At 55.1% G+C, this 20,716-nt stretch overlaps 2 protein-coding genes across 3 annotated transcripts in view; both read left to right on the top strand.

Annotated features, from left to right (window-relative positions):
- The window catches only part of RAB10 (RAB10, member RAS oncogene family), a 50,695-nt gene extending 40,326 nt beyond the window's left edge, over nucleotides 1-10,369 (top strand). Inside the window, exons 3-6 of the mRNA XM_030489112.1 lie at nucleotides 998-1,136; nucleotides 4,709-4,798; nucleotides 5,272-5,373; nucleotides 7,347-10,369. Coding sequence (XP_030344972.1) covers nucleotides 998-1,136; nucleotides 4,709-4,798; nucleotides 5,272-5,373; nucleotides 7,347-7,430 — 415 coding nt within the window. The 3' untranslated portion in view covers nucleotides 7,431-10,369. The remainder of the gene's footprint in view (nucleotides 1-997; nucleotides 1,137-4,708; nucleotides 4,799-5,271; nucleotides 5,374-7,346) is intronic.
- A 2,288-nt stretch (nucleotides 10,370-12,657) lies between these two features.
- On the top strand, nucleotides 12,658-19,950 carry GAREM2 (GRB2 associated regulator of MAPK1 subtype 2). 2 transcript variants are annotated; one of them, XM_030490686.1, is made up of 6 exons: nucleotides 12,658-12,931; nucleotides 14,190-14,330; nucleotides 15,789-15,919; nucleotides 16,654-17,769; nucleotides 18,543-18,706; nucleotides 18,821-19,950. In XM_030490686.1, exons 1-6 carry the CDS (start codon nucleotides 12,820-12,822, stop codon nucleotides 19,683-19,685), a joined length of 2,529 nt encoding a protein of 842 aa, XP_030346546.1. In that variant the 5' UTR covers nucleotides 12,658-12,819; the 3' UTR covers nucleotides 19,686-19,950. The 2 variants fall into 2 exon arrangements, with proteins under 2 accessions (XP_030346546.1, XP_030346545.1); XM_030490685.1 differs by having other exon boundaries at nucleotides 12,750-12,931; nucleotides 18,818-19,950.
- Nucleotides 19,951-20,716: the final 766 nt, after the last annotated feature.

Genomic DNA, 20,716 nt, shown 5'->3' with positions numbered 1-20,716 from the left:
CTGAAAACAATGTTAGATCTCAGTTCCAGAAAATGTCGAGCGATTATCTTCAGGGCTGGTCAGCAGCTGCTGAAATGGAAAGGTATCATCTTGGGCATGCTGGTGGTGGTGACTGGGCGGTTGGATCAGGTCATTGCAGTTCCAGGCTCTGCTGCCTTTAGCAGTGGCACTGCTGAACAACCTACAAAATCTCAGGAACTTCGCACAGCAACTTGAGTCCAGCATCAGCTGGGTTTGTGCACTGGCTTGTCAGGCTGGTCAGTTGTCTGGGTGTTTAATTTAAACCCTGTAAACGGAGTTGAAAGTGGCTTCTAGTTTTTATGTTCCTTTGGGAAGAATGGTCAGTAACAGGAGAGAGTGTCTGGGACAGCGGTGTTTCTGGGGATCTTCAGGTGCTCCCACTACTGGAGCTCATGGGCCTGTCAAAGTATAGGTAGAGCATTTCTTGCTCCTGTTTTTGTCCCGTCTGCTTCGCGCTTCCACTCAGACTCAGAGGTCTTGGAGACACTTCCCTGAGATACGAGACTTGGCAATGAAACTTTCTCCTTTTGGGTGCAAGTTTCAAGTTGTCAGTAAAAATGCAAAGTTTAAAATAAACAAATTTCTACCATGACTTGATACTGTAAAAACCCAGTCCAGAGTCTCTTGTCTCTGTCATAGATGAGGCTGCAGTGCGATGTGAAAAAACCCTCCACAATCCCCTTTGAAGTAAAACCCAAAAGAGAAACTTCAAACCCCAAGCTTCTGTACCCTCATGAGCCAGGCTTACTGCAGCTTGCCCTTTTTCTCTGAGTGTTGAGCTACATCTGGGAAGGAGTGGGCCTTCCTTAAAGCTGCTGGTGCACATTGGAGTGTGTCCTATCACTCTTGGAAGACATCGTACATCCCTTGGTATGATGCAATAGAGCAGAATCTGGGCCACACACAGTTATCTAACATACACCATGCTGGTTTCTCTATAGCTTGTTTCCAACATTCTCTTGTCTGTTTTCCACAGGGACACAGCGGGGCAGGAACGATTTCACACCATCACCACCTCCTATTACAGAGGTGCCATGGGAATCATGCTAGTATATGACATCACCAATGCCAAGAGCTTTGAAAACATCAGCAAGTGGCTCAGAAACATAGATGAGGTGAGTAATGTTTGTAAGATCCTGGCGTTGTTGTAACCCCTAGAGTGTGTGATGAGTCCCACAGAACTCAGCTTCCGAATTGCAGCTTCTTCTGCCCTGGCAGAAGGTGTACATTAACACAGAGGTTTGGGTGCTGGTCTTCAGCTGTCATATGATAATCATAGAATGGTTTGGGTCAGAAGAGACCTTAAAGCTCATCTAGTTCCAACCCCCTGCCATGGGTAGGGACACCTTCCAGCAGACCAGGTTGCTCAATTTGTATATGAGACAACTTTGTTTCTGTGCTAGAGAATACTCAAGAGGTAAAGAATATGTCTTCTGTAACTGGGAGTTGCAGTTTTCAGGAGGAGCTGCCACCACAAGGTGGTGTGCAGAGGAGCAACACTAAGCCATAAGCTGAGGAGTAGCTATAGAATGTGTTGTCTCTAGTACTCACCTGTTTTATAAGGATGACTATGTAAATCCTCGAAGATAAATCAATACAATCACCTCCACTCCCCCAAAACTGAAGTCATGAAATATTTGCAAGTTTATCATGGTTCTTGCAGGTAGTATGACAAACATCTCTTGTAAACTACTCCAACCTGCATAGCAGATTTTAGTTCATGTTAGAAGTACCAACAAACAGGCTGGTAAAATGTCAGCGAAAGTCACGTGAAGCAGAAGAAACTGATATGGAAACATTCAATGCTTGGATCCCCAAGAGTTCATTCTCTGGGTGTTCTGAGATGTTAGAGAGCAGCACAACTGTTAGTGCTTGCTTTTGTTACGCTGCTCCCACATGGAATAAATGTTTGGATTTTCCAGCTTCATTATTTTCCTAGGAAGTGTGAAGATGGCCCTGCAGAGCTGAGTGTCAGCAGACGGGTGCTGTCGGGTGTTGCTTGTCAAAGCATTAAAGCTGGTGAAAGAGCAAAATTGTGATACTGAGACTTGAATTTCCTAACATGAGAAATGGGAAACTACTGTTTATGGAAAGCTACACGTCTTGGCGGGTACAGAACGGGGGGAGGGAAGGCAGCACAGGAGGAGATTCAATGACGAGTTGAATGTAAACTTGAAACCAAGGCCTTTAGCTTCTGCAGTTGTTTTGTTTAAAGAAATTCAGTAGTATCCAGGAAGTTGAACAATGGATGTCATTCATGCCACTGTGTCTGAGAAGAAATGGTTTTGCTGACCTTATGTTCTTAAATCTGTGCCTCACAAACCTCTGCAGCTGATTCCAGGTGCACTGTGAAAGCTGCTTGGTTATTGCAGTTTTGTAAGGGATTTATGACACCTTGGGAAGCTTTTTTTATTATGGAAGCAACTGACTAGTGGAGTGAGTTTGCAGAAGTCGTAATAATAGAATTGTTTAGGTTGGCAAAGACCCTTAAGATCATCAAGTCCAACTGTTAACCCAGCACTGCCAAGCCCACCACTAACCCATGTCCTGAAGCACCACAGCTACAGCCCTTTTAAATCCCTCCAGGGATCTTGACTCTACCACAGTCCTGGGCAGCCTCGTCCAGTGCTTGACAACCTTTTTGGGGAAGAAATTTTTCCTCATTTCCAATGTAAACCCTCTCATAGTGCAACTTGAGGCCATTTCTTCTTGTCCTGTTACTTGGGAGAAGAGACCGACCCCCACCTTGCTACAGCCTCCTGTCAGGTAGTTGTAGAGAGTGATAAGGCCTCCCTCCACCTCTTTTTCTCGAGACTAAACAACTCCAGTTCCCTCAGCTGTTCTTCATCAGACTTGTGCTCCAGACCTTTCACCAGCTTCATTGCCCTTCCCTCGGCATAGTCCAGCAACTCAATGTCTTTCTTGTAGTGAGGGGCCCAGAACTGAACACAGGATTCAAGATGCAGCCTCTCCAGGGCCAAGTAGAGGGGTACAGTTGCTGCCCTGATCCTGCTGGCCACACTATTGCTGACACATGCCAGGTGCTGTTTGCCTTCTTGGCCATCTGGGCACAAGCTGGCTCATGTTCAGGTCCATTTTCACCAGACAGCTTTCCAGACCCTCTTCCCTAAGCCTGTAGCATTGCATGGGGTTGTTGTGACCCAAGTGCAGGACCCGGCACTGAGCCTTGTTGAACCTCACACCATTGTGCTCAGCCCATTAATCCAGCCTGTCCAGATCCCTCTGCAGAGCCTCCTACCCTCCAGCAGGTCAGTACTCCTGCCCAACGTGGTGGTGTTGGGGAAACTGACTGAGGATGCGCTTGATCCAATCCCCTCGTCCAGATCATTGATAAAGGCATTAAACAGAACTGGCTCCAGTACCGAGCTATGGGGAACATTCCTTGTGACTGCCTGCCAACTGGATTTAACTCCATTCACCACCACTCTTTGGGCTCAGCCATCCAGCCAGTTTTTTACCCAGAGAAGAGTACACCCATCCAGGCCATGAGCAGCCAGTTTCTCCAGGAGCATGCTGTGGGAAAGAGTGTCAAAGGCTTTACTAAAGTCCAGGTAGACAACATCCACAGCCTTTCCCTCATCCACTGACCAGTCATCTTGTCATAGAAGGGGATCAGGTTGGTCAAGCAGGACCTGCTTTTCATAAACCCATGCTGACTGGGCCGGATTGCCTGGTTGTCCTATACGTGCCACATGATGGCACAGGATGATCTGCTCCACAACCTTTCCCAGCACCAAGGTCAGGCTGACGGGCCTGTAGTTCCCAGATCCTCCTTCTGGCTCTTCTTATAGATGGGTGTCATGTTTTGCTAACCTGCAGTCAACTGGCACCTCCAGAAGGAGATGGGCTGGATCTGGGGCTCCTCATTCCTGCCCAGGCTGACACTGCATCCTCCTCTCCTGACACTGTGCAGGAAACATGAACTTCTCACCTCCCTGTTATACATTGCAGCCCCCTGCTCTGCTTTCTGGCTTTTCCAACCTGTTTTCCTTCTTTCATGGTTCCCACGTTTCTCTGTTTGGGTGCTGTTTCCCTCCCTGGTCACTCCTTCCCTGCCTAATCTCCCCTATTGTGGATCAGCAAAATGGGGAGGAGAAAGTAATTAACCAGCTATAGGAAGTAATTAGGAGGGCTGATTTTTAATCACAGCTTGTTACTCTGCCACTCCAGTGCACAAAGCTTGGCAGCTGTAGATGTGGGGTAGTTCTTGTCCTGTAATGTTTTGTACCATCATTTCTGCAATGTGCTTGTCCAGCACACGTAACACCTGACGCCTCTTAAGTGCCAGGCAGGAAGCTGATTCTTTTCCCATGTTACTGAATGCAAACTAATGAAGATTTGGTAGGCTGGTGTCATTAACTAGAAGGATCTGGGTTTCAGAAAAGAAGACTTCATGTTTAGATTACTGAAATAAAAAGGAAGGGGGAAAATAACTGGCATTGGGATGATGATGGAGCTGTGTTAAACCACTTCCACTTCCAGGTTTTATGAACAATTTAGTCCGAGGAATGATGTCCAGCAGTATTTGTTACATCTCAGGAAAGTGCAGGGCACCAACACCTGTAAATGTTAGCCTGGACTTCAAACAGCCTGGAAGTACAAAGTGAAGTAGATATTTACTGCTTGTCAGGAGAGATGTGTAACCCCATCTCTTGTCTCGTTCTAGCATGCCAATGAAGATGTGGAGAGGATGCTGTTAGGAAACAAGTGTGACATGGAAGATAAAAGAGTTGTCCCTAAAGCAAAAGGCGAACAGGTAAGTGTCGGGCAAAAGCTTGCTTAGAGAAGTAAAGAAATCAGTGCCAAGACTCTCAGTCTCAAGGGGATGTGCCAGGGAATGAGTGAGGAGACTGCATTTACGAATGGTTTGCAAGTCTAGGGAATGTTTTCTCAGAAGCTGCATTGCAAATGAGTTCAGCTGCAGTTTCTGCTTCTTTGATACCTAAAAGTTTCCAGGCATTCTTTGTTAAGTTACTTACCACATGCCAGGCTCGTACGGTATCTGTCATCTTATGTTCAGACATTGACTTGTGACTTAATACACTTTAATTGCTGTTCCTGAATCATTAAGTTCCAAATCTTCTTTTGTGACACTTTGCTTAGCTAGTACTTCTGGTGCCTGCTACAGCCGAAAGAGTATTACATGCTTATAAATGCTGCTGATCCCCAAGTTATCGCAGCAGCAGTTGCATACAGTAACGCTAACCTCTTCTTTCTTTTTTGGTTTAGATTGCTAGGGAGCATGGTATTAGGTTTTTCGAAACTAGTGCAAAAGCAAATATAAACATTGAGAAGGCATTCCTCACATTAGCAGAAGACATTCTCCGAAAGGTAGGTGCTCTCCAGGATTCATTTTAAAAAAATATCCTAAAATTTCAGCTTCTGTATCTGTTGATATTTACCTGAATTGTTGCAGCTTTTGACTCTGGCATGCTGAGACAAACAAGTGCCTGAAGGAGGAGTGTTGTACACCTAAAGCTTCTAAAGCTTGTTTGATGTTTGATTGTTGTAGGAGTACTATCTAGAGGGAATAGTATACGTCAAAGAGCTAAGGAACTTAAATTTCTAGTTGTTTGGCCCTTAAACTCACAGTTGTGTCCTACATGGGCTTGGAGTTAAAACATTTCAGTTGTCATGGAAGAGAATTGTTCTTTCCCTGCCACCATCTCCATCCATGTGCAGCATTGCCTAAACACTCTTTTGCACCTGTTGGGAAGAGTTTAGATGTTGTTGATAGAACAGAGGATTGAGCTCTATCACCTCTACCTTGCTTCTGATGGTTACCCCCCTTGGCCTCTGTGTTTTGTTGGAAGTTTTACTGGACAGTTATATCACAACTGAGAGAAGAACATGGATCACCAGTTTGTCCTCGTGGTTGACTCCCCTTCCTGAAACTTAGAGCGTACCATGAGAATGGTTGTCTTTTCTGTGGCCTGTACCTAAATCTTTGTATGCCCAGAGCTACAGGATACTGCTGCACTTGTATCCCTGATACCTTTCATGGGTAGAAAACACATCAGCTTCCAGCAGTTGCCACCACTTTGTTGCAGGGTTGAGCTGGGTGGCTCTAGGGCTGGTTCCAGTTAGCTGATGGACTCCTGTAGCCAAGGGCTTGATCCAGGAAGTCACCCCTGTGCTGGCACATTCCTGCTTGCGGTCAGGTCATGCCTCTTCAGCACTGAAACTCTCTGGCCAACATGGGTTGGCCAACTCCAGTGTATGAGCTGTTGCTTGTAAACAAATGACCCTCAGTGTTTTTTTCTGTGCTCCAGCTTAGCAGTAGGGACTGCCCTGTGATGAGACCACCTTCATCACTGTCCGCCATCACCCTCCCATGCGAATCCTGTTCATAATGTCATCTGAGTTAATTGCTTAGAAATTTGATGCGAGGTCAATGCTGGATCTTATCACAACCCTTTTAAATACACATCTGCTCAATGATGTCTGGTTTGTCATTGTAGTGCTGAGTTGTTTCTTAATCCATTTTTGACAAGTTTTATGTGAGAAACTGGGTGAAAATCCCTGCCCTTTGGCAAAGAGGAGGTCAGGCTGGCAAGTCCTACTGACCCTTCTCACTTCTCAATTTTTATTTTGGGCCTCAGTGTATTTATCTGAAGAGCAGTGGTGGCTGCTTCTGCAAGACTGTGACAAAGAGGGGAAGAAAAGGAATAGAGAGACTAAACTGCAGCATTCTGGTGAATGTTTAGGTTAGTTTCTAAAGTTAGATGTTAGTGTCTGACCAAAACCACTTGACTGGGATTTTTGCTTTGGTCTAACCAAGCTTACGTCTGGTGACGCAGACGAGCCTCTTCTGCCACTGCCTCGGAAACCGGTGTCCTGGTTAACTGGAAGGCAGATGCTTTTGAACAACCCCTCTGTATCAATAAATGACTCGGCGGTTTTTTAAGGTCATTAGTTCACATAATGTAACTGCAGCTTGTGTTAGTTGTACGCTGTGATTTACTTACTCCACCAAAGTCCGAGTGTCAGTTCTAAGAGCAGCATCTAGAAATAGGTTTAGTTTACTTTGGGGTGGTCTGAGTTCAAGGTTTGGTGGTTGGTTGTTTTGTTTTTAAATTTTCCAGCTTTCCAGTTGTTTATTTAAACCCAACCAAACAAAAAGCCCTTAACTGGGTTTGCATACTCTGCTGGAGGGGGGCAGGAAGAGCTCTTTGTCTGTAGTTTATTCATAACATTATTTGGCGATGTAATTCTTTCTGTAAGCTGCTATCTCTTCAGCTCTGAACACTTTCTTTCGGGCTACCTCACAAGTCGTCTAACTTTCTTTACTTGTTTCATTACAGACCCCTGTAAAAGAGCCCAACAGTGAAAATGTAGATATCAGCAGTGGAGGTGGGGTGACAGGCTGGAAGAGCAAGTGTTGCTGAACGTTCTCCTATATCACCAATCGCCATCCACCGCCCCTTTTTTCTCGCTGCAAAACAAACCACTCTGCCCATTTTTTTAACCTTAAACCAATGTTTTGTTCCTCATCTTAACGAGCTCCTGTCTCCCTTTGGTTTTCCGTTTAGGACAGCTTGCGTACTCTAATTTCCTCAACAACATGTATAGGAAAATCATCCCCGTGACTTCATTTTTTAATGTACCTGCTCCACTTACCACTACGTTTTGGTTGTATTATAGTCCCGTTCCTCCTGACATTAAAACATATAGCAATCATATTCAACTCTACTCTGCAAATTGTATAAGAATAAAAGTTAGAATTAACAATTTATTTTGTACAACAGTGGAATTTTCTGTCATGGATAATGTGCTTGAGTCACTGTATTCTCTAGATGCATCAGCCAGAGAGCCAGGAACACTCTCGTTTTCGCCTTGAGTCTGTGAATGGGGTTTGTTTTGTCCTGTGCCTTATGTGGAAAGGAACTTTTAGTTTCACTTTTCGTTTCTTTTCTTCTGGTGGAAGCATGTGCAGGAGACGTACCATCCATACTTGACCATTTTAAAATACTGAACTCTTTTGTGATTGCTTTCTGTAATTGTTGGTGTAATGCATCGAGGACAAAGGGTGGTGCAAAAACAAAAAACAAATGACATTTAATCTGCTGTGTCTCCTTTTTGGTGATCTAGCCATTCAAATGTTCCTGCTGCCATTTTTTTTCCTCACTTGCAGCTCTTTCCTTTTGCCTGCATGCTGCTTTTATTTGCATTTCTTCATGGTGTGATGTGTTAATTAAAAGGATGGCAACGTGGTATGTTTGCCAAAAATTTAATACAAAGCACTGATTTAGCTTTCAAGGTTAAAAATGTCGAAGATACCTACTAATTTCCCTCTAGGCAATGTCAGTCCACTAGTATATCTTCTCTCTCCTCCTGCATAGCCGTTGGGTTTTATGGTATGGAAGAGTTCTTTGCATGCACTAGTTTTCTATGGAGGGTGATGTGGTTGTCTACTTTATGTGTATGAATATAACATGCAATTCCCAAACTGACAGCAATTAACACGAACTTTTAAGTTCTCTCTTCCCGTTAGTCGCTCGGGCGAGTTGGTCGGTAGCCTCGCCAAAGGCGGAGCGAAACTAGAGTTAAGAAGAAAGGGGAAAGAAACCCAAAAGTTGGCAGTTTAATTTATTACCTCCCTGAAAACTTTCCATTTTCCAGTGTTAAAAGCTGAGTTGTTGGTACTTGGGTCAGCCTGGCTCTTGATCCGCGCTGTGGGAATGCAGGGGGGGGATCCCAGCGGGGCTGTGGAGCCCCACTGGGATTCACTGGCTTTTCCAGCTTGCCTTCTCGCTTTGCCCAGGCTCCAGTGTCACTGACGACATGGCCTCATCCTTTCTGAAGGGGAAGGGGGTTAAGGACTGGTGGTCCAATGCTGTCGCTTGCTCCTGCCAGACTGGGCACTCTGTCTGCCAGAGTTGTCTGTATGTTCCCCTGCTTTAAAATACCACTCAGGAGAGCTGAGGACAAAGAGATGTTTTAAATAGAAGCTTCTTCCTCCCCAAGGCTCATGTTCTCCTTTAAAGCTGGGCAAGCTCGTGCTTCACTCTTGTCCGCTCGGGTCTTGGACTGTCTCCGGTAGATAACTAAAGTAGTAAATAACGTTGACTTACTTTTAACGAAACAATGGTGTTTTAGCGTTGAATTGCTAGTTTCTGAGCGGCTTCCCATGTAGTAAGTTGACCGTGGTGTCTTCTTTTCCTCTGTATTTGGCATTTTGTCTCCGTGTGTGTTAACCCTTCCCAGTCGAGTGGCTGTTGGGGTCGGGCAGGACGCTGGGATAGATCGGCACTGTGGTGCTTCTCGCGTCCCGGCGTTGTAAATAGAGTACGGCTGCCTTTTGGCTAAACCTGCACTTTCTAACCTGATCAAAAAGGGAAAAACGGAGAGCTGTACATCAAGGGGTTTTTGTGTAATCCTTGTTTTAAGCATGGGCTTTTTATTTGCTTCCAGGGGCTTGGCTCCCTCTTGTGTAAATCCCGCGGGATCCTTGTAGACGCTGTGTTCATTGCAAGCCAGCAGGTAGAGAGCAGGCCACTCGCTGGTAGTACCAGCTCCCACCTCCATTTCCTATTCCCTTTTCCCAGTTAATAAACTGAAATATTTCTAGATGGTCTAGTTCTGTTCATACGAAAACTGTAGAGTTTTAACTGTGGGGCTTGGCTTTGTGTTGTGTTGTGGGCTGCAAGGCCTAGCTGAGGAGGAGTGAGCAGCAAGAGGTGATGCAGATGCTGAAAGATTAGGAATATTAATAATCATGTTGGAGGAATTTGCAGTAACTTTATTTCTGCTGGTATCTAAACTTCCTGCTAGTTAGAGAAATAACTGCTTGGGGAACCTCTACTTGGAAGACACCCCCTCCCCAGCCCTGAGCGTGGAATGAAGCTGAAGCCCAGCCTGGAAAAGGACCGAAAGCAGCTTTCCCTGCGCCAGCTTCCCCGGCTTAGCCAGCCCAGCTGCCGGAGGAAGACTCAGCGCTACCTTTATGTCATGGCAAATAAAACAAAAATCATGTAACTTGATTAAATTGGTCATGATAACCTAAAACCCGAGGTTGAATCTATCCTACAAGCGTCTCGGCCACTCTCTGTCCCATGCTGCCGGTGCCGCGGCGGTGCGGGGCAGGGGTGGAAGCGGTGCTTTGTGCTCTCCGACTCGGACGGTGGAAAAAACAGCATCAACTTAAGGTCTAGGATTAATTCCCATGCCTACAATTTTTTACTTAATCTTTTAATATTTTTGCTACTCCACTCTGGCTTTTTATTTAAAACACATTCTTTTGTACCACTTACTGTATCAAATTGTATAAAAGATCACTGTCCCATTCTTGGTCATACCAAGAGCAAATAAAAGCTTTTATAAACTTGCATTGGTTCCTTCCTGGGCCCTGTTAGACTCCTTTTGGGCCGAGCTTTGCATCGGGGCTGTAGCGGCTCTTGGATCTGGCACCTGCAGCTGCTGGGAAGTACCAGTAAAACCTGGGATGCAGGAGCTGATGGCTGCTGCCGAGGGGTTATTGGGCTGGGGCAGGGCTGTTGCTGTATGTCTTCTCCACAGAGAAGCTGTAGGCTGTTATTTCTCCAGGACAGGGCTGTAATAGGTGCGATGGTGTGTCTGGGGGTACACCCAGCTCTTGGGGTGCAAGTCAGAGCCCTGGGGGTCCCTGGCTCCTTAGAGAGGACCCTTGCAGCTGCCTTCAAGGGCAGTAGCTGGCTCAGCCCTTCCCTCTGCACATGGGTGCGTTTTCCAGCTCTCCAAGAGCAAGTCGGTAAGTCCTTCCCTATGGAGCAGGATCTATTTGCCCTTTCCAGTCTTTCTGCAAGCTGCCCTGGCCGCAGGGAGTGGGTGCTCCTGGGCTCTCCTGCAGCCTCTGTGACCCCTTGAGATTGCTCGGCCAGGGGCCCATCCCCCGTGGCATGGGATGGCGGAGGGAGGACATGCTTCTGCCGCTGCCCTCCCGCTGCCATGGTGCCGGTAACGGGGAGGAGGGGAGTTTGTGCTGCTCTGGGTGAGGAAGCTGCCGGCGAAGGGCTCGCAGCGAGGCAGCTCTGCGCGGTCGTCGCCATCGCGGTGGTGGTTGTGCGAGGGGCCACGGGGAGAGGGGACCCGGCGGGGACATTTCCCCCACCAGCATGCGCCGGCCGCTCCCGGTGTCCTGCTTGTCTGTGTCATGCCCGGCAGGGAGTCTTGAGCCTTTCCCCATCCTCCTCCTGCCGCTCTGTAGTCCCTGCTCCGCCCCCATCCCTGTCCCAGTTCTGTCTCCATCCCCGCTCCAACCCCGTCCCTGCTCTGTTCCCATCCCTGCTCCTTCCCCATCCCTGCTCCATCCTTGTCCCTGCTTTGTCTCCATCCCTGTCCCTGCTCCTTCCCCTTCCCTGCTCCGTCCTTGTCACTGTTCCCTCCCTGTCCCTGCTCCATCCTTGTCCCTCCTCCATCCCCATCCCTGCTCCGTCTCCATCCCTGTTCCCGCTCCTTCCCCTTCCCTGCTCCATCCTTCTCCCTGCTCTATCCCTGTCACTGTTCCAACCCTATCCCTGTTCCATCCCCATCCCTGTTTATTCTGGCAAGTTTTTCATGTCCCAGCAGGTTTAGGCTCTGCCCCTGAGGACCCCACTGCTGCTCCGGTGGCACCTTTGGGTCCCTCCCCACTAACCCGCAGCAGGACCCCACACCGAGTCAGGCCCTCGAGGAGGGGTTGGGGTCTCCAACACCCATTGCTTTGCCTGGGGTGTTTGTTGGGGGAACAGCGGGTAGCAGGGCCCAGCACGGTGGCACGTCCCCAGGGCTGGACACCGACCCTGCAGGCACTTGCTGCTTTTTCCACTCCTTCATCCCCCTCATCCCAGTTCTCCAGCTGCCCGGGGCGATGGCTGGGGGTCCAGCACCTCTGCATCCCATGTTCCTCTCTGCTCTTGCAGAGGAGACCCCAAAACGGGCCTGTGAGTGAGCATGTCCCTGGTGCAAGGGGTGCAGGGACCCCTGAACCTGGTGTCCCAGCTCAGGGTGGCTGTGAGTCCCCAGGGTGCAGGGTCCCTGCTCAGTGTGATGATGATGTCCTTGTCGGGGGGTCCCCGTGACAGAGACACCGCAACAGGGGGGTCCCTGTGGTGATGATGTCCCTGCCAGAGCGTCCTTATGATCGCGATGTCCTTGCCGGGAGTCCCTGTGATGGTGATGTCTCAGATGGGGAAATTCCGCTCCCGGATCCGGTGCCATTCGTGTGTCGGGTGCCCCGTGCCATTCCGGGGGTCCTGGCCCTGCTTGGGGCGGCATCGGGCTCCTCCGCCTGGTCCCCCCGGCACCGCCACCCCCCGCCTCGGTCCCTCCAGCCGGGGTCTCTCCTGCGGACACCCCCGGCTGGGTCCCATCGGCTCTGCGCTCCGCGGACGGATCCGGCTGCGGGACAGGCGGTGTGGGGGGAGCTAGCTCCGGGTCCCCCCTCGCCTCTTCCCCCGGCGGCCAGAGCGAGCCGAGCTCAGCGGTAGCCCGGAGGGGCGCGGGGCGGCGGGGCTGAGCCCGCGGTAGCCCGGGGCGAGCAGCGTCTCCTTCCCCCCCCCCCGCCCCGGAGCGGTCCCCGCCGGGGTGGCCGGGCCGAGGGGAAGGTTGGGGGGGTCCCGCTGAGGGTCCTCGCCCCATCCCCGCCCCCGGGGGGGTTCCGCCTGCCGGGGAGGGGCCGGGGGCGGGCGGGGGGCGGCTCCTCCCGCTGCCCCGCTCCCACCGCCCCCCGCCCGCCCCGGCCCGGCCCCGGCCCCGCCGCTGCCCCGGCCCGGCGGCGGCGATGGAGCCCGGCCCGGGCCCGGCCTGAGCCGCGATGCGATGGAGAAGCTGGCGGCGGGGCTGGCCCGGCTCCGCTGGAGCCCCGCGGCGCTGCCCCTCGACGCGATCGTCAGCCAGTGCCGGCTGCCCACCCTCGTGTGCCTGGGGCAGGGTGAGGGGCGCCGGGGCGGGACGGGGGGCTGGGGGTGGGAAAGGGGGGTGAAGGGTGGAGGGACGAGGAGGAGGAGGGAGGGGGGCTGGAGTGATGGAGAGGAGGAGGGAGGAAGGATGAAGAGGTGAGGAGGAGGGAGGGAGGAAGGCTGGAGTGATGGGGAGGCGGGAGGGAGGCTGGAGTGATGTGGAGGAGAAGGAGGGAGGATGCAGAGGTGAGGAGGAGGGAGGGAGGAAGGCTGGAGTGATGGGGTGGAGGGAGGAAAGCTGGAATGATGGGGAGGAGGAGAGAGGAAGGCTGAAGGGACCAAGAGGAGGAAGGGAGGCTGGAGTGATGGGGAGGAGAAGGGGGGAGGAAGGATGGAGAGGTGAGGAGGAGGGAGGGAGGAAGGCTGGAGGGAGGAGGTTGAGTGGAGGAGGGAGAGGTGGGGAGAAGGGATGAAGACTTGAGAGTGAGGAGGAGGAGGGAGGGAAGAGGGATGGAGGGATGGGTGGTGGAAGGATGAGGTGGGAGATAGATAGGAAGACTGGAGGGATGAGGACAAGAAGGAAGAGAGAAAAGCTGGAGGGATGAGGAGGAGGAAGGAGGAAGGCTGGAGGGACTAGGAGAAGGGAGGGAGGCTGGAGTGAGGAGGGAGGAGGGCTGGAATGATGATGAGGGAGGGAGGAAGGCTGGAGGCCAGGTGAAACTCAGTGTGTGTGTGTGCATGGGGGTCCCTGGCTGCCCCCAGTCCCCAGCCGCGGGCTGGTTGCCCTCCTCACCCTTTCCAGGTGCCACGCTGGAGGAGGTGGCACCAGGCTGGCAGGGGCCTGGGGCCACCATGTCCCCTCACCACCCCCCCTGGGACACAGCCTGGCTGGGGGGAGTGGCCGGGCTGTGACCTCCCGCACACAGGCTGGGTGGGGAGCAGGGGGGTGCACAGGGTCATCCTGGGGTGGCCGTACAGGATGTGTCCCCTACGGAGTGGGGTCCATCCCTCCGGAGCAGGGTGGGTGCTGGGGTGGGTGCTGGGGGGTGCAGCAGCACTGGGGGCCCCTGGGCTGGCCCCAGCTCAATAAACTTGTTGTTTGCGGCGGCTGCAGCTTTTCAGGGGGGACAAAGAAATTGTTTCCTGGGCAACTGGTGGCTCTTGGCAGTGGGAACCTGCTCATCCCGCCGGCTGGTTGTCCGTCCATCCGTCCGTCCCTCCAGCCTGTCCCTGGTTCCTCAGGGGGGGTGGGGGTGTCCTCGGGATGGTGACAGCCCTGTCCCCTGGCAGGCGAGCGCGTGGAGGGGGTCAGTGCCCAGGACGTGCTGCTGGTCCACTCGTGCCGGCAGTGGACCACGGTGACGGCTCACAGCCTGGAGGAGGGACACTACGTCATCGGCCCCAAGATCGACATCCCGCTCCAGTACCCAGGTGGGGTGCGAGGGGTGAGGACAAGGGTGTTGGGGTCCCCTGGGGCAGCAAGGCTGGGACCCCCCTCTGCTCCAGTGGCTGGACAGGGGGTGCTCCAGCATAGTCTGGCCTGGGGAAGGAGGTGCTCTGGTTTGGGGGCTGCTCTCGGCCCCTTGCACCCTGCCAGTGCCCAAAGCTCGGGGGCTGCAGAGTGGGGCTGGTGGGGACGGGGTGGGATGGGATAGAGACACTGGTGGGGATGTGATGGGATGCAGACAGGGACAGGATAGGGTTGCAGACAGGGGATAGAGGCAGGGATGAGAATGGGATGGAATGGGATGGGATAGAGATATGGGGGATGGGATGCAGACAGGGACAGAAATGGAGATAGGGGCAGGGATGGGGATGGGGTTGGAAACGGGAGATGGATGAGGACAGGGACAGGGATGAGGAGGGATGGGAATGGGGAAGGAATGGGGACAGGGAGAGTGATGAGGATGGGATGGGCTGGGGATGGGATAGGGGTTAGGATGGGGACTGAGGTGGGATGAGGGTGGGATGAAGATGGGGATGTGAAAACGGATGGAGATGGGACTGGGGTTGGGGCCGGCGATGCAGATGAAGGTGCTGAGATGCTGGCGGCCGCCGTAGCAAGAGCCTTAATGACCACCCTAAGTGCTCGCCATGTCAGTAATGAGTCCTGCTAATGAATAAATAATGGGAAATGGAGCGGGGGAGGGGGTTAATCGCCTGTCCCGGGGGGAGGGGGAGCTGAGGAGTGGGGGCCGGGCACTGTGTTAACCTGCTTCAGGGGGCTCAGCCATGCCGGAGCTGCCCCAGCATGTGGAGCCTCCACCGAGCCCTGCGTCCCCATCACCGCGGCCCCAGCACCGCTTGGCACGGGGCTGGCGCTGGAGCAGATGCCGGGGGATTAATATTCCCCTCAGGTCTGTCCCCGCTGAGGCGATGCCGATGGCGGCAGTTTCGCTGCTCCTGCCTCTGCCTCTGCTGCTGTCCCTGCTGCTGAGCCCCTTCCCTGGCCTCCCACCCAAGGCAGGAGGCAGAGGGGGGGATCACAGGGCCCTGGTGGGGCTCAAGAAGGATTCTGGGGGGCAATGGGGGCTCCACTGGCCCTGCCCCAAGTGGGATCCTCCATCCATGGGGCATTTCTGTGACTGCTTTGGGGTTGTTCCTGCAGCTCCAGGGGTGCTGGAGCAGCACTGTCGAGCCAGCCCATGTGCTTTGTCCCACCCAACCCCCCCCCCGCCTTGGTGCTGCGTATGTGGGGCAGAGGTATGGGGGCTGCTCTGGTGTCCCTGTGCAGCGCTTGGACACTCTGGGTGAAGGCCACAGGATGTCCCACCCAGAAGGGGCCCCAAGCTGTCCTCAAGGATGGCTGCCCCCCCATGAAGGGCTCTGCTGAGCCAAGCACTGGAGATGGGCTCCTCTCACCACCATGGGTTTGGCTGTCCCACGCAGGGAAGTTCAAGCTGCTGGACCAGGACCGGGACATCCGTGAGCCCGTGCAGTACTTCAACAGCGTGGAGGAGGTGGCCAGCATCTTCCCAGACCGCATCTTCGTCATGGAGGCCATCACCTTCAGTGTGAAGGTCTGTATGGGGACAGCAGGAGACACTCGTAGGGCAGCAGGGGATGGTAGTAGGATGTCAGGGGACATTGGGGGTCAGTGGTGGGACATCAGGAGAGGACAGTGGGCCAGCAAGGGATGGTGGTGGGACAATTGGGAGTAGTGGTGCGACATTGTGGGTAATGGTGGGACATCAGGGTGTGATGGCGGGACTAAGGGAGTGGTGGTGGGACATTGGAAGTCGGTGGTGGACATGAGAAGAGGATAGTGGGACATGAGGGTATGATGGTGGGACATGAGGGGATGATGGTGAGACATCAACGGCTAGTGGTGGGACACCAGGGGATGGCAGTGGGACACCAGGGGATGATGATTGCACATTACAGGATGGTGGTGGGACATCAGGAGATGGTTGTGGACATTGGGGTAGGTGCTGGGACATCAGAGGATGGTGGTGAGAATCTGGGGAGGTGGTGGGACAAAAGGAGTCAGTGGTGGGACATCAGGAGAGGACAGCAGGACAGCTAGGCACGGCAGTAGGACACTGGGGGTAGTGGTAGGACATCAGGGTATGGCAATGGGACTAAGAGAGGTATGGTGGGAAAGTGGAGGTTGGTAGCAGGACATCAGGAGAGAACAGTGGGCCAGCAAGGGATGGTGGTGGAACATCAGGGGACGGTGGTGGCATGTTACGGAGCAGTGGTGGGATGTCAGGGGACAGTGCCAGGGTCCCACGGTGGGGCTGTGCCGCGGCAGGTGGTGTCGGGGGAGTTCAGCGAGGACAGCGAGGTGTACAACTTCACGCTGAATGCTGGGGATGAGCTGACGCTGATGGGCCAAGCGGAGATCCTCTGCGCCAAGACAGTGAAGGAGAAGTCGCGCTTCAACACCATCCTGCGGAAGCTGGGCAAGGCGGCTCCGGCGGCAGGCGCCAGGCAGGTGAAGGGCAAGATGCCCTGCCTGATCTGCATGAACCACCGCACCAACGAAAGCCTCAGCCTGCCCTTCCAGTGCAAGGGCCGCTTCAGCACACGCAGCCCGCTGGAGCTGCGGCTGCAGGAGGGTGAACACACCATCCGCAGCATCATCGAGAAGGTGCGGCTGCCCGTCAACGTGGCTGTGCCCAGCCGCCCCGCACGCAACCCCTATGACCTGCACGCCATTCGCGAGGGACACTGCTACAAGCTGGTCAGCATCATCTCCAAGACCGTGGTGCTCTGCTGCATCCTCCGCCGGGACGAGCTGGTCCCTTTCCACTTCCTCCTGCTGACCGACATGCCCCGCTTCCAGCTGCCCGAGGGGCTGCTCGCGGGGGACCCCCAGCTGGAGAAGCTGCTGCGGGACAGCGCGGCGTATTGCCACGACCGCTTCAACCCCGACGAGTACTCGCGGGCCGTGCGGGAGGCCAAGCCCGACTTCCTGGAGGAGTGCGCCAGTCCCCGGCGCCTGCGGCTCTGCCTCCCGGCCTGTGCCCGCGAGGAGCTCAGCCAGCCCCTGCAGCGCCTCTCCCTCTGCTCCTGCAGCACCGGGGGGCCCCGGGAGCCCACCGTCCGCTGCCAGGGACCGCGCGGCACCGCGGGGGGCACCCCGCGCCCGCCGCTGCCTGACTTCCCCGACCCCGACCGGGAATACATGACGCCCGACTGGGCTGAGCCCGAGTTCAGGACTCAGGAGCCGCTGGAGATCCCCTACGAGGAGCTCTGGAGCAACCCCAGCCTGGAGGGGTGCTGTGAGCCGGGCAGCGGTGCCGGCCGGCAGGACCTCGTCTCCTTCGGGGCTGTCGCCCCGCTGGGGTCCCTGCACCGACCCGGTGTGCCAGGGGATGAGCCCCGCGGGGGTAGTCCACCCCCTGTGCCACCCAAGTCGGAGGCGGTAAGAGCCATGGTCCCATCCACAGGGAGGGGGAATAACACCCCTGGGGTCCTGCCTGGTGCCCTGGCCGGGGCGATGGACCGGCATGACTGGGCAGTGAGCTCCAGCGTTGTCCCGCCGGCAGCCCTGTGCCATGGGCAGGGGTGCACAGCTCAGGGTCATGCTGCCAGCCCCATGGCACAGCCAGTCTGAACCCCCGAGGTGCTGGGGTGCTGTGCCCTGGCTTTGGGGTCCCTCTGCAGCTGTGCTCGGTCCTCCGAACCCTCTGTGCTCCCTGGCACCATGGGGTATGTAGTTCTCCAGTGCTCTTCATCAACGGGGGGTCCCTGAATCCTCCCTGAATCCTCCCTGAATCCAGGACACCCTTGTACCCTGGAGTCCCTGGTTCCCCAGGGCTCTCTGCACCACGAGGTACCTGAATCTCTTACTGTGGGGTAACCAAATCCTCTGGGCTCCCCTGCACCATGGGGTATGCTAAATTTCAGCCTTCCCCCCCCTCGTCATCGGGTACCCAAATTCTTAAGAGTGCTGGGGTGCTGTCCCCTGGCTTTGGGGTCCCTCCCCAGCTCTGTTTGGTCCCCCAAGCCCTCTGAGCTCCCTGGCACCATCGGGTACACAGTTCCCTGGAGCTCCCCATTGGTACCCAGAGCATCATGAATTGACTGGGGCTGGCTGCCCCCAAACCCCCCCATCACCCCATCCAGCCACAGGGTCCCAGGGGCAGATTCCCAGCACTGATGCCTGGGTCCTGACGGTGTGCATCCCCCTTCCAGGTGAAGGAGGAATGTCGGCTGCTGAATGCCCCCCCTGTGCCACCCCGGGGCGGCCGCCCCCCAGCACCCTGCAGCCCCCCAGCTCCCCTGCGCTGCCCAAAGCTGGCACCCGCTCCCTCGCCCAGCCCCAGCCTCTCCTACTATTCCTCGGGGCTCCACGACGGGTGAGTGGCCCCGGTGCGGTCGGGGTGTTATGGTGGGGATGGGGTGGCGGGTTGACACGCCGGGGTGGGATGTCCCCGCAGCAGGTGATGGTGATGCCGCTCTTCCTCCAGCAGGTCGGTCCCGCGGACCGGCAGCGGTTCGCCCTCGCCTGACGCCTATTCCCTGTACTGCTACCCCTGCACATGGGGTGACTGCAAGGCCGGGGAGGCCCCCGGGCGGCCGCTGCCCCCTGCCACACTGCCTCCCACCAGCCAGACCTCCTGGTCGGACCCCTGGGCATATGCTGAAGCAGGCACTGGGGTGGGCAGCGGCTGCTCAACCCCGCTGCCAGGGGCTGAACCCCCCCTGAAGCCCTACCGCAGCTGCCCCCGCCTCAAGCCCCCGCACCCCCAAAAGCGCTTTGCTCCCTTTGGGGCGCTCAACCCCTTCGCCGGCCCAGCCGAATGGCCAGAGAGCCCTGAGTGGCCCAAGGCGCCTTCAGCCCCGGCTGCCCCATCCTCCTCCTCCTCACCAGAGCCCTTCGCCCCCATCGAGGAGCCAGCGCCCCCACCTCGCCCCCCCAAGGGCTTCGATGGGGACAGCATCGTCATCCATGGGGCGGCCCCGCTCTCTCCCGCTGTGTTGCGTGGGGCCGAGGGCGGTGTCACCCGCCTCTACCTGGCTCAGGGGGTCATCGAGGTGCCACCAGCGGCGCGGGGCGATGGGGGGGCCCCTCCGGCTGCCCCCCGGCCCAGTGGAGACAGCTCACCCTGGCTGCCCCCTGCCGACCTCTCGGCCCTCTCGCTGGAGGAGGTGTCCAAGTGCCTGCGCTTCATCGGCCTCTCCGAGGACGTGGTCAGCTTCTTCGCCCGCGAGCGCATCGACGGCAGCATCTTCGTGCAGCTCAGCGAGGAGATCCTGGCCGACGACTTCCGTCTCACCAAGCTCCAGGTGAAGAAGATCATGCAGTTCATCAAGGGCTGGCGCCCCAAGATCTAGGCGGACACTGGGGACACACTGAGCAGCCACCCACACCATGGGTCTTGATGTCCCCACTCCTGTCCCCTGCCCCACTCCAGGGCTGTGGGTTCTTCTCCTCCTCAGCAGCTTGGCCCCATCACCCGGCCCTCCCCCCTTTCTGTTTTAACACTGGACAGTAATTTTGGCCCAAATGGGCTGGAAAATACTGGAGTTTGCGTTGACTGGTTTAACTTAGTCCTTGTGGATTAGTGTAATAAAGGTAAGGGAGAAAAATGAGGCACCAGAGAAGGCCCTTGCTTGGGGAGGAGAGGGAAAGGGGGTGTCAGTGGGGAAGGAGGCTTTGGGTGTCTCCTCCATCCTTGCACACCCTGCCCACCTCTTGGGAAGGGATGTGTGATCCCCCTGCATGGGAAGATGGTGCTCTTGGAGCTGCTCTGGGCTGCCTGCACCCCAGGGTGAGTTTAGGGGACTGAAAGGAAGCTCCCCTGCCTGATGGACACAGCTGACCCTGGGGAAGGGAGGCAGCGACCTACCCTCAGGGCTGCACCCCCCAGCCAAAAGCACCCCACTCTCTCAAGGGCCCATGGCAAGATACTGCCAGTCCTGACTTCAGCTCCATGGCCACAGCTCAGTCCCCACATGCACAGCCCTCCATGGGGCTGCAACCCAAGCCCTGCTCCCAGAGCCAGGGAGCACGTCCCAGGGGTTACAGCCCCCTGGCGAGGGCTGAAGGCTGGTTACCATCTGCACAGGCAACCCTGTGCCTCCCCCAGCAGGCAGCAGAGACAGGAGATGATGTCTCAGCCCAATTTTGGTCTTGGAGCTTTAGGAAACAAGCACGGGTCTGATATGAAGAGAGTGCATTGACCCAGCTCCTGGCCGAAGCCCTGCCAGGATGCAGGAGAAAGGCTGGAGCTGGAGAGGCACTGCACGGCAGCACAGCAAGCCCAGCAAGGGGAGGCCGGGCCAGCTCTGAAATCAGTGACAGGTGCATGGAGATTTAAAGCCTTTTAGTTTAAACTGAGCTCTCCCCACGGGGGACCCTTCTG

Source organism: Strigops habroptila, chromosome 6 (genome assembly GCF_004027225.2).
Source record: "Strigops habroptila isolate Jane chromosome 6, bStrHab1.2.pri, whole genome shotgun sequence".
NCBI classification, from domain to species: domain Eukaryota; kingdom Metazoa; phylum Chordata; class Aves; order Psittaciformes; family Psittacidae; genus Strigops; species Strigops habroptila.
This window is presented reverse-complemented; position numbering and strand designations above follow the sequence as displayed.